General features: G+C 25.7%; 1 protein-coding gene across 7 annotated transcripts in view; it reads left to right on the top strand.

Moving 5' to 3' along the window:
• The window catches only part of LOC130678244 (hepatocyte nuclear factor 4-gamma), a 101229-nt gene that overhangs the window by 70163 nt on the left and 18161 nt on the right, over positions 1-12905 (top strand). The window contains exons 1-2 of one of the 7 annotated variants that reach the window (XM_057485389.1): positions 4729-4867; positions 5504-5678. The exons of 4 other annotated variants lie outside the window; for them this stretch is intronic. In XM_057485389.1, the coding sequence (XP_057341372.1) occupies positions 5666-5678 (13 nt within the window). In that variant the 5' untranslated portion in view covers positions 4729-4867; positions 5504-5665. Of the gene's footprint in view, positions 1-4726; positions 4868-5490; positions 5679-12905 lie in introns of those variants that run through there. 2 more of the 7 variants (XM_057485406.1, XM_057485397.1) reach the window with 2 other exon arrangements.

Genomic DNA, 12905 nt, shown 5'->3' on the forward strand with positions numbered 1-12905 from the left:
TGTTGACCAAGAATCTATCACGTATAAGATTTTTATTACTTGAAGTTCATACGAAACTTACTTTTTAATTAAATCACTTAGGTCAGCGGTTAGTGGGTTAAGCTTTCGAGCGCAAGGTCTACGGTTCAAATCCTGCACACGCCGGAATTTCTTAATTTTTTTTTATTCTTATAGAAATAATTGTATATAGTTATACATAATTATATATATTTAGCCTATAGGGCCATTTTTTATATATAATTTTTTTACCTGGATGGGCATGAACAGACATGAACATACCTAATCAGACCTGAACACGCCTGATCAGGCATGGTCATTTTTCATGTCTGATCAGGCCTGAAAACTCATGCCTGTTCATGTCTGATCAAGTCTGATCATTTTTTCCCGGGTACGGAATTATTTTGTTTTTTTCTAAATAATCAAAAATATTAATTAAATTGATCTTTATATTTCATAAAACCGAGTGGTTGTAGTAGAATGAATAAGTAGAACATCTAAAAGTATCAGATCAATATTCCACGGAGAGAAATTTATCGTAACAATTACAATATGTATATTATGAGAATGGTTCCCATAATGCATGGTAACCGGTTTTTTTGAAATGTCGATTATAGGAACGGCACCTATATGTATTATAGTAATCATTACTATAATACCATAGTAACCAATACCATAACATTATGGTAACCATTACCATGATCACATGGTAATAATTCCCATACATTATGAGAATTATTACTATAATATATGGTAACGTTTACCATAGTATAATAGAAAAGATTACCATAATATTATGGTAATCATTACCATAATTTTTTCACATGCGATATGGAAACTGCACGGAAAGGTTGGAACCCGACTGGTTATTGTTCTGCACCGTACTGAGTCGGGTGCAAAACAATAACCAGTCGGGTTCTAATCTTTCTGTGTGTTACCATAATGATGAGGATTGTTTTCATACTTATGGGAACTTTTCCCAGAAAGTATAGGCCTATATCCCATAATTCCAAGTAATCATTACCATAACGGTATGGGATGATATTTCATAAGCGTACTGGGAACGGTTACCATATAATAATATGCAAAAAAAATAATTTATCACTTTTATTCTATTAGTCATAAATTACCGACCCAAAGCCAAAAATTTGTCTAATCTTAGTTTAATAATCCTGATTATAATTTCAAAAAAGTATAAATAAATGACCCCCTCGAGCTTTCGCACTTGAGGTGTGCAATTTTATTGAAATCAATAACTCTTTATACACTAATCAAAAATAAACAAAATACCTGAACATAAAAAAAAAAATTTGGAAAATCCAAAAGTGCACGACTTATAATGCTCATTTATTATGAAATAATAAAATAATAATAAAAAAATGGCGGGAAGCACGAATAAATTTAAAATATATACAACGTTCTTTCATTAAAATTTGTTGTTTCTTTTTTTTTTTTTTATTATATTAGTATTTTTTTTATAATTATAAAAAAACTTACTCAAAATATCTCGATTAATAACAAAAAAAAAATATATGTAAATAAAAAAAAAAACAAAAAAAAATTGAATTGAAAAAATTTAGGCTTACAAATTAGCGATAATACAAAAAAAACAGCTGTACTAGGACGGTAATGCGCAAGCGCCCCTGGTGAAATACATGTACGTATAATGTATAGATATATCACCATCCATGTTAAATTTACATAGATATATCCCTAATTAAAAACCTCAATCAAATCCGATTCAAGCTCGATCGGATTTTAATCGTATTCAATCGGTTCAATCGGAGTTTTTCATCATAGATGTTGATTAAATTATTTGTAATGTTTGACCGTGCATCATCCATGCTTGAACATACTTAGTCTTGCCTGAATCATGCTTGATCATGCATGCTAATTTTTTCCTGGGCAATTAATCTAAATTAAATAAATTATAAAATAAAAAGGAAATAATAATTATAATTAATCTAACAGTTTCTATTAACGACTAACTTTTATTTATGAATATGAACGAGTAAGCTTAGCCATGTATGATCAAGCCTGAATATTTATAAATATTTTTCACTATTTGCATATAACCGTGAAAGATTAAGGTTGGCCATGCATAGCCTTGTACGATCATGTCTGGGCCGTGCATGATCATGGATGACAGAGCATGCTCACCATAACCTTTCCCGAGGGATTACATCTCTGGATACAATTGTTTCTAACGTAAGTCATGAGCAAGCCTGATCTTGAATGAGTCATGCATGATTATGCTTGATCACGAATGAGTTATACATGATCAAGTATGAACCATGTATGGTCATGCATAATAGAGCATGCTCAAGCATGACCTTTCTTGATGGATCGAATCTCTGGATACAATTATTTCAAACTTAATGCATGCACAAGCTTGATCTAGAATGAGTCATGCCTGGCCATGAATGAGTCATGCAAGATCAAGCATAAATTATGCATGAATCATGCACGGTCAGGCACGAATCATGCATGATCATACATGATCACGCATGGTGATTTTTTTCCCGGCAAGATATTATAAAGTGCGTGACCTCATCATTTAAAAAAATATGTATATGCGATATTTGTAATAATCATAATAATAATATATAATAAAAGCATCACTCATAGATACTTCTGCAGTCTTCCGAGTTTTTAGAGCTGTTATGTACACGTGGATTAAAAAGCCAAGGTATCTCTCATCGACCATGACTTGCAATAAGGATTATCATTGATGTGCGTTTTTTTTTATGAAGGCTACATATCTTACACAAAAATATTATTACCTCTCATCAATTTATCATACAGTAATTATTGAATATTTTCTTAAGGTATTATTTTTATTTTTTTTCACCAAGAAAAATAGCTTATAAGCAACAAAAGATACGCAAATAAAATAGATGATATTCTTAGATTCTTTTAAACTGTAATCATGATTCAATTGCGATGTTGAGTGATTTTAAACCCGGGTCGGGTCCCTCCGTAGCTAATTTACATCAAGATATCATGACAAATCTAACATCCGTCGACCTTCCTATATCTCTCGTGACACATGAACGTTACAACTTCCTGACCAGGACGAAATGCGTGCAGTTTGTTATAAAGACAAATATTAATTTTATTGTCCGTCTTACATCGAAATATATGTCTCAAAATACAATGAGAATATTACATAAAAGTTGTTTTAAAAAATAAACGTATCAAATTATTTTTATACATGTTCAACACAAAAAGAAAAATTATTTCGAATATTATTCTCCATAAAAAAAGGTCTGAAGTAAAATTATTGTAGATTCATCAGTTTAAGTATTCATAGTTTTAATCAATGAACGAAAAAGATTTTGATATTTGTATAAATCTAACTTTGCATGTATATAATTTTTAAAAATTAATATTTCTGATGCAGTGGGCTAAAGATATTCTCAGTCGATCATAAAATTTTCTATACAATACATAATTTTTTTTTATAAAAAGTCAAAAGTTTAATCGTGACATGCATTTAAATTCGCATGGAATATTTTTTACAGAGGTTAGAAATTTATTTAAAAAATTTTCATATCTAAGTTTTTGGCCGTCTTATGTACCTAAGATTTTTAATAAAATATATTATTTTCAAAAATGTATTTCAAATTATATAAAATTAGAAATTTTGTTTCAGAAAAATATAAATCAAAGTCATCTGAAATTTTTTTTGTCAGATCTATATAGACAACCGGTAAATGCAATTACTTATAAATCATCAAGCAAATCAAGTTTTTTTTAAATGTTCAAATTTATAAAAAAAGTATAAATATCTTTCAACTTTGATGTACATTTATATCTCAAATAATCTTTATCATCAATACATAAATTATGTAATCAATAATTAAATATGTTTATTCAAACAAACATTGATCAAAAAAATATGTGGTTTTTTTTTAATACAATTATAAATTCATACATTGTTGATAGCAAATTTTTCCATCCATATATATATATATATATATATATATAGGTGATATTCACCGTCTATAAACACCTTGGATAAAATAGTTAAGCGTGATCTGTTGCTACACGCGACCTAAAATCTCGTATCGATTATTACTAACAGCAAAAAAATCTTTAACCAACAAAAAATAAAAGATGTATATCATTAACACTTTCATACATTCATCAGTACATACATACATATACATTCATATAATTTGCAACTTTAGAGACGATAATAAGGCATGCATATAATATATATACATAATATATTTAAAACGGGTTTGTAAATTTCCATTCCAATCTGTGTAATCGACAATCGTACTACATGCCAATCAAAATCATATTAATCAGTTGTAAATCTCAATTTCTCTGATTACACATTAATTTTTACTATTATTATTATTATTTTAGGTATACTAGATCATCTTGAAATTTGTTCGTGATAAATATATTTAATTATTCAGATAATTAACTAGTTAAAGATATGTAATAAACACAAATAAAAATATATCGATCTATAAAATAATAAGCAATTAATAAAAATGTAATTTTGATTCTTTGAGTAATAATCAAAATGTAATTGATAGCAATATAGTAAGATCTATTACTACTGTCATGTGCAATTGGTTCTTTTAGTCTCTTTACTTGTAAAATCCCACTCTGTCATTCATCATTTATATACATACATATATATGCGAGTACATAATGTAATGGTTAGACCAGGAGTTGAGGCGCAAAACATGCGTACATTTACAGCTGTTTCCCAGTTGTTGACTGGCCGTCAGTCTAGTAAGATTATAAGAGAGGGAAATTTAATAATAACAATAACAATAATTACTAATAATAATGGAAAAGAAAATTTATCGACGGAGAAAGGAAATAAACTATGGAAATAAATAAAAATGTAATTAAAAATAATAATAATAATAATATTATTATTATTATTATTATTATTGTAAAACGATAACCCTTTTATTTCCCGTCGTAATCTGTATACTCGTGAACGTCTTTTACGGCTTTGTCTGTAACTAGTTTTTTTTTTTTTACTTAATAAACAAATAAAAAGATAATTTCAATTGATAATTGTATTTTTAACACGCGATGTAAGAACGCCAGTATGGTCACGAATTAAATGTAATAGTAAAGTTTAAATGTCGACAGTAATTTAACGTTTTATTATTTTTAAAAAAATAATATAAAAAAGATAAATAATAAAACTTATACTTGTGATATTAATGTGAATTGGTTATAATATCATTACGATTTAATGGTTTATGGTTAATAATAAATAAACATAATAGTTTATCTATTTATATACATAACAGCAATACAGTCACTGTAAACCTGTTAACGACACTTTTAATTTATTAATTGTTTCACTTATACCTCAAACATAACAGTCACCCTACTACTGGTTTAAGGTGTACTATATATATATATATATATATATATATATATATATATATATATATATATATATATATATATATATATATATATATATATATATGATATATGTTCAGTGTTACTTTTGTTTAAGCACGCGAGTTGAAAGACACAACTTAACCATTTCTACGCTTTATCTGTGCCGATAGATGAGCCAACTAGTTACTCTAGTGTAATTTAACATATGACCTTTTGTCTTTTTTTTTTTTTTATTTTGCTATCGACTTTTGATTGATCAGTGAACTCGGTTCCAGAAATGGGATTAGCAGGTATGAATTTTTAAATAAAAATATACGTTCTTATTTTGAAGAAAAAATAAGTCATTTAAAAAATTTATAATTTAATAATAATTTAATTATTATCTGTATATTTTTATATAAAATTTAAAAATATATGTTAATATGAATAGTGATATTTTTTTAGTATATTAAACAATTTGTGCATGATTCGTTAATTCGTTGCGTGTCTGTTAGCGGTTAACCGTGTCATTCTGTTCTCTAACTCCAAAATAGATACAGCACGGAGAAATAACCGTTCAAGGATTTAAATGTTTAACAATTTCGTAATTTATCAGTTGAAATTAACTTTTAATTTATTTAATTACTTTAATTAGTTTAATTTTTGTTTTTTTTTTTTTATTTTCAACAATTGTTTTTATTTATTAAAAATTAATTTCAAATAATCGTATCTATTTTAAATAAAATACGATTTTATTTTTGGTTTAATATTTTTTTAATCGTCAATAAATATAAACAATAAATAATCTAATGGATTAACTTGCTTTGATATGTTAAAAATAAACTTTTATGAGAGTATTGTCGAGTGTTGATGCACCATAAAGTTCAAAAGCTTATAAGTTTTACAATAAATAAAAAAAAAGTGACTGTGGAGATTAATTATAGTCATCGCATCAACACATGTAATAAAATCAAAAAATATTATTGAACAAAACAATAATAATAAAAAAAAATGATGATTTTAATCTCAATGATTTCGCAAATTTAATTATTCAATAATTGGGATAAACAATAATCGATTGAGTAAAAAAAATTTATTTAACGCTATTATTTTTTTTTTTTATTATTTTTTTGTAGAATAAAATAAAAAAAAAAAGCCATTTTAATTCATGACAATGCACTTAAATCGTCATATGCAGCTATCATAAAATTTAGAGTGATTCATTAAAAAACATGATTCCATTGTCTAAAATTATAAAAAATTACATTTGAAATCTCTGTATATTTATCATTAAATTTATCAACCAAATGACAGAAAAAAATTAATTAATAAGTTTTAAAAGCTTTATATGAAAATTATATTTAAAATTTTAGCCGGTTACAGTACATTCAAAATGGTGCATATTTTTTTTTTTTTTAAATTTAACCTCGTAAAAATTATAATTTTAATTATTTATGTAAATTAATTATCGATATTTATTTATGTTAAAAATATTATTTCACTGCTAAAAATAAGTATTCTTTCAAAGAGTTAATTTATTAATATTGATAACATTAACTATTTTATGTTAGCATTCTAGTACGCAAAGTATGTAACGTTGATTTTTTTTTAATATTTAAAGATATTCTATATTTCATAATTATTAATTGTTATTTTTCGAATAACTTTTTAGTTTCTTAATTTTTTAAGAGTTTGGAATATTTTTATTTGTTATAAAACTGAAAAAAAAATAAATAAATAAAATAAAATAAAATTAGTTAATTTAATAACATCGGTAATCATTAATATCTTAAGTTACATATATTTCGATTATTTGTTCCACTAATCGTCTATTTGTAAAAGGTATTACGCCACATAGATACATCTGATTATCGAGTGACCATTCGGAATAGAAGCAAGCATCAATCAAATAACACGCGTACTCATGCACAGAGTAGATTACTTACTAACAAGCCGGTAATACTATTAACCATTATACATGATTAACATAAACACACATATATGTATATATATAATGTGGAAAAATGTATTGCAACATTGACAGTTCCATGTCTAGTTGTCGCGACACGCGAAAGTACCCACACACGATAATCGTTACTCTAAAAATGTTGCTCTATATACCATTAATATATTTATATTTATACATAGATATATATATATATATATATATAGTACTACTGAACTATATAAAAATTTTAAAACTTACACTTGAACAAACTAATTATTAAAATGAATACAAGACGTGCATTACTTGCAAAAAATATAAATTCCGAGTACTTTTTTTTGTCTTCTGTAGATTACTGTTTTTCTCCCGGCAATAAATTAAATGAGATGGCAATTAAATATATATATATATATATATATATATATATATATATATATATATATATATATATATATATATATATATATATATATATATTGTAAATACATACATCAATACTTATTAATGTGTATTGCACATACATGTATATAAATTAATAAATAAAAACACCAAGAGAGTCTTGACACTTGACCGCTACCTCGAATACATTTATGTCGGCCTCGAGGACGCGCTCTTTTCCCTCTCTATTAAAAAAAAAAAAAAAAAAAAAAACATTTTTTTCTTTCACTCTCCATCTCACAGTCAACAGATTTGATGTAGACACCTTACGTAACACTGATTTTCATAATTACCATTCACTAAAATTATCCATTTAATTAAAATATATATTAAATTAATTTCTTCTTTTGCGGTTTTACATTTTTTTTGTATGTGGATTTGTAAATAAAATCTATAGAATTTAGTTTGTTTATTGAACGCCAATAAAACGTGCATTAAACACAGAGTGAGAATGATTGATAATTTTGTTTATCACCGGATGTCAGTACGATCGGAATTATTCGAGAAAGGTATAGATATAAGCTTAGTTGTTACTTATGACTTATACCTTATAACAAATGTTACATTAGAAGTATTAAAGAACGGTTACTATATATTTACGATTTTATTATAACATATAAAATATTTATTTATTATATACTATGAGTACATCATTTATTTGTCTATTATAGACTATACATAAAAGCGAGAATGCAAGTTGATATGACATATATTTTTATCAAGACACTTAAATATCAATCATATAGTACAGCTTTCTCTTCCACAATTTAGTTGCAATTATTGCTAAAAAAAAAAAAAAAAATTATTATTTTATTTTTTAAATAAAATTTATAAAAATTGTAATATTGTGTAATTTAATTACTTGATGATAAAACGTAAATTTATAAACTCATTATTTTTCACTTGAAAAAAATAAGTATTAATTTAAAGTCAATTTTTTTACTATATATTTAGGTTTAATAACACATATATATTGTAAATAATTTATAAACGGAATCACATTAATTAATTTGATCACAGAATTAAATAAATTTTTAAGAAAAAAAATTGACATTCCATTTACATCGGTGTTACATAATTATATATCTATTTCAAATGTATAGATAATAAGAAAAATAATATTTTTTAACATACTTACAGTTGGAATATTCGAGTATTGTTATTGGTATAGATTTTGAAAAGATGTCGTAACTTTCAAACAAAAAAATGTTAGTGTTACCAACGGTTACAGTCAGTTATTTTTAATTAAAAAAAAAAACTTAAATATAAAATGATAAATAAAAATACATATAAAGAAGATAAAAAATGTATAAGCTGTCACATGTGACTTATAGATTATATGAATATATACATATATATATTAGGGTGGCCCAAAAAAACCGACTTTTTTTTTCCTAGTCTCTAATGAAAATTTGTTGGTTTAAGATGTTTTAAGACGCCTCTCCAAAAATCAGCTCGATAAAAAATTTTCAAGAGGTCGCTCACGAATTTCGAAAATATCAAAAATCATCGAAATTCGGATTTTTTGTTCTAAATTTCTTCTTTCTCGTGGCAGCTGTAGTTTATATTTATGAAATCATGACTACGCTGAAAATTTCAGCTCAAAATTAAAATATTTAAATGGCGCTCAAGAATTTTGAATATTAACTGATAATATGTAACTAATACTTTGAATTAGTTTTTGTATTTCTTTATAACTCAATTACTGTCATTTCACTTAAATATAACTTTTGCATAACCGAAAATATACAGGACAGTCTTAAACAATAAAATTGGGTAAGTTTTGAATCAGCAAAAAAACCTAAAAATTGAATTAAAAAATAAAAAAGTATGTAAATAACATACTTTTAACAGGGAAAATTGATATAATTATATGGGGAATTTTGGTTAAATAAATTTAATTAATAAGATAATACCCGATTAATTCTTTTCTTTATTTCGATTTTCCAACCCCGTAGCATTAAGTTTATTTTCCAGCCGCGTGTCTAGTCAGCGACAGAGGATTCCGCGCATCCTGAGTGCAAGCCAGCAACCACAATTCTAAAATCTACATATATTATAAGTTAAACTTACAATTAATAAATTCAACAATTAAATAAAATAAACAATTAAATAAGTTAATCAATAATTAATTAGTAACGAGGACTCTTGATTGGTGGACACGAGCCAGTCAAGGTCACCCGTTATAGACTTTTGACCTGTTTTTTAATGAACATTATCGCTTCAAAAAAAATTTTACTATCATAAGCTAGTAATTTTGCCTTATAGAGAATATTTTCCAGTTTTTATAACCCTACTTCCATTCTCTGTACGACCAATACGTCCGGAGTTATTGAGTATCAAAGCCAAAATGGACTTTTTTGCTTTGATCAATGATAACTCGGTGCCAAATAGTCGTAGAGACTTCTTTAGGCCGGCAAATTAAAGAACATAAAATTTCCTAAAAGAGTCATAAGGTCGGATTATCCAAAAACTTTATTGAAGCCCATAGACTTGTTGGAAGACGAGCAAAAATTTTGAAAATTTTTTTTTCGTCGGTTTTCTTAAGATTACTCCGGAACCGTGCATGATCAAAAAATTTGAGGTCCAGATCTGAAAACTAGAAATTTGAGGCTACAATTTCCTTTTTCTTTTTTTCTACGACCGTTTTTCACCGAGTTACAGCATGTTGAAAATCACCCAAAAATTTCGAATTTTTTTTCTATCCCTTACCCGGGTCGAAAAATTTGATCTGATTTTAGTCTAATTGGACTATTTGATCTGCTTTTGATCTTTTATAAAAATTTTAAGCTGTTTTTGATCTGTTGTTTTAAAAAACAATCTCGTTACGGGCAGACAAAACTAGATTCATTCTTGAAGTTTAAAAATTTTAGTTCTGAAATTTTGCAAGGACTAAACTAGATTAAATCATGCACTTGTAATATTTTTATTTATGGGCAATATTTATAAAAAATATATTAAGTTACAGAATCGATTATGTTTTGTTTACTATTTATTTAGTGTCTTTTGTTTAAAAATGTCGATAGTTAATGAAAGTTTGACAGCTTTATGTTTTAGTTGTCTTGACTGAATATTTATAGAATTGAATAAAAGTAATAAAATAACTCTTAAAATGTTAAGAAATTTTCCTTGTTTACTGGATAAAATCGAAAATATTTTGGCATTAGAAACCATCAAAATTCTTGTGACATCTTATTACGGAAGCGCATTAGCATGTTTCAAATATTAAGAAAATTAAAATAAATTTATGAATCTATATTATTATTATTATTATTTATATTTGTAAAAAGTCCTGTTTTTGATCGAAAAGCGATTAAAAACAGACTAAAAATTATAGTAAATAAAGTCTGTTTTTGTCAAAAACAATTGATCACAGACCAATAATTATAATAAAAAAGTCTGTTTTTAGTCTAAACGCGGTTTAAAACAGACTAAATAACATACGAAAATAAGTCTATTGGCTTGGATAATGACTAGTACGGGCAAAAACAGAGTAAATTCTTGTATAAAATAAATACGATTTATAAACTTGAATTAAAGAAAAAATATTTGAATTTATCATTTATTTTAAAACAGATCTAATTTTTTGACTCGGGTAATTTTTGTGACCAGTGTATATATATAACAAAATAATTACGAGCAAAGCTGTCAGATTTTAAATTTAATATAAAATCAATCAAAATTTTGATTTGATTATTATTAAAAATAATCAATTAAAATTTAAAAAAAATATTCGTAAATAAATTAATTATAGACGAGCAACCTGCAGTCACTACGTGACTGCCCAAATATCACAACTAAATTTATGAAATACACAGAAAAAAAGAATATTTTGCTGCAAAAAATTTTTACTTGCACCAAGAAATTTTATGCATTATGAATTGAATAGAAAAATTTTCTTGGGGCGAGAAAAGATTTTTTCGGGCAAGCAACAATTTCTTGCGTCTAGTAATTTTTTCCAATTCTAAATGCATTTTAGTTTTCAATTCACGATGCAAAAAATTTCTTGGGGTAAGAAAAAATTTTTTTTAAGTGAGTAAAGATATTTTGCGTTCATGAATCCTCTTTTTTTCTGTGTACACTCATTTGGCTTTAAGAAGCTCCCTAAAACGAAAAGGGAGTATGAAAATATGTCGTTTCGGAATTAGTAACGCGATATAAATAATGTAGCTTAATATTAAGTGACATTCAATTATATTTAGAGACAGAATAATTAAAATATTAATTAATTTAAAGAAAATGAACACGATTGTCTTCTTTCCCGCGTAACTTGAATGTAATTCGAATGATATAGATAAATCTATTTATCTCAACGCTTGGGAATAAAAAAAAGTTTGAAGTATGGAGTTAAAAGTATGCCTTAAGGCACAAATTTAAGTCAAGATCTTTCTAACGACATCAAATTTAATAACATTAACCAATTCTATCATATAGATATGCAGGGAACAAAATTTTTCTTATTCTCTTAATAATATAGATAATGGATTTTATTTTGAATTTGCATAGCAAAATCTATGCTAAATAAATGATTTAAATTCACAATTTTGTATTTTATATAAATATAAAAAGTTTTTAGACTTCTGGACAAAAATTCCATATAGAAATTTATATGTTTTCGGCCGGGTTTCCATGCATTCTCACAATAGATTTCATAGTTTTCTCCATCTGCTTCTACAGAAATTTAAAAGAGTTCCTAATAGATTTTCATGGTGATTTTGGCTTATCTGTATGTATTCCTGTATGGATTTTTTTTAGATGAAGTTCTAAGAATTTTCAAAGTATTTATATTACTAAAACTAAATAAACTTTCGTATATCGGTAAAAGTATACAGTGAAATGGGTTACACAATATAATAAATAGGTAACCGAAAATAAGCCCTGCGGGTATTTCAAAAATTGAAACTTCTTATATTATGTTCTTACTTAAATGTTTACTTTTTTTTTTTTTTATAAAATACTAATTTACTCATTAATCTTATCAGTTTATTAGTATTGATTGTTATTATGATAATAATAAAAATAATAATAGTTATCATTATTATTATTATTTTATTTATTAAAAAATTGAGTAACATATATGACATTACATTATAAGTATATTACATTATAACATTAGTGTAGTAAAGTAATTTTTACATATAAGCTCTAAAGAAAT

This window comes from Microplitis mediator, chromosome 1 (assembly GCF_029852145.1).
Source record: "Microplitis mediator isolate UGA2020A chromosome 1, iyMicMedi2.1, whole genome shotgun sequence".
Taxonomy (NCBI): Eukaryota; Metazoa; Arthropoda; class Insecta; order Hymenoptera; family Braconidae; genus Microplitis; species Microplitis mediator.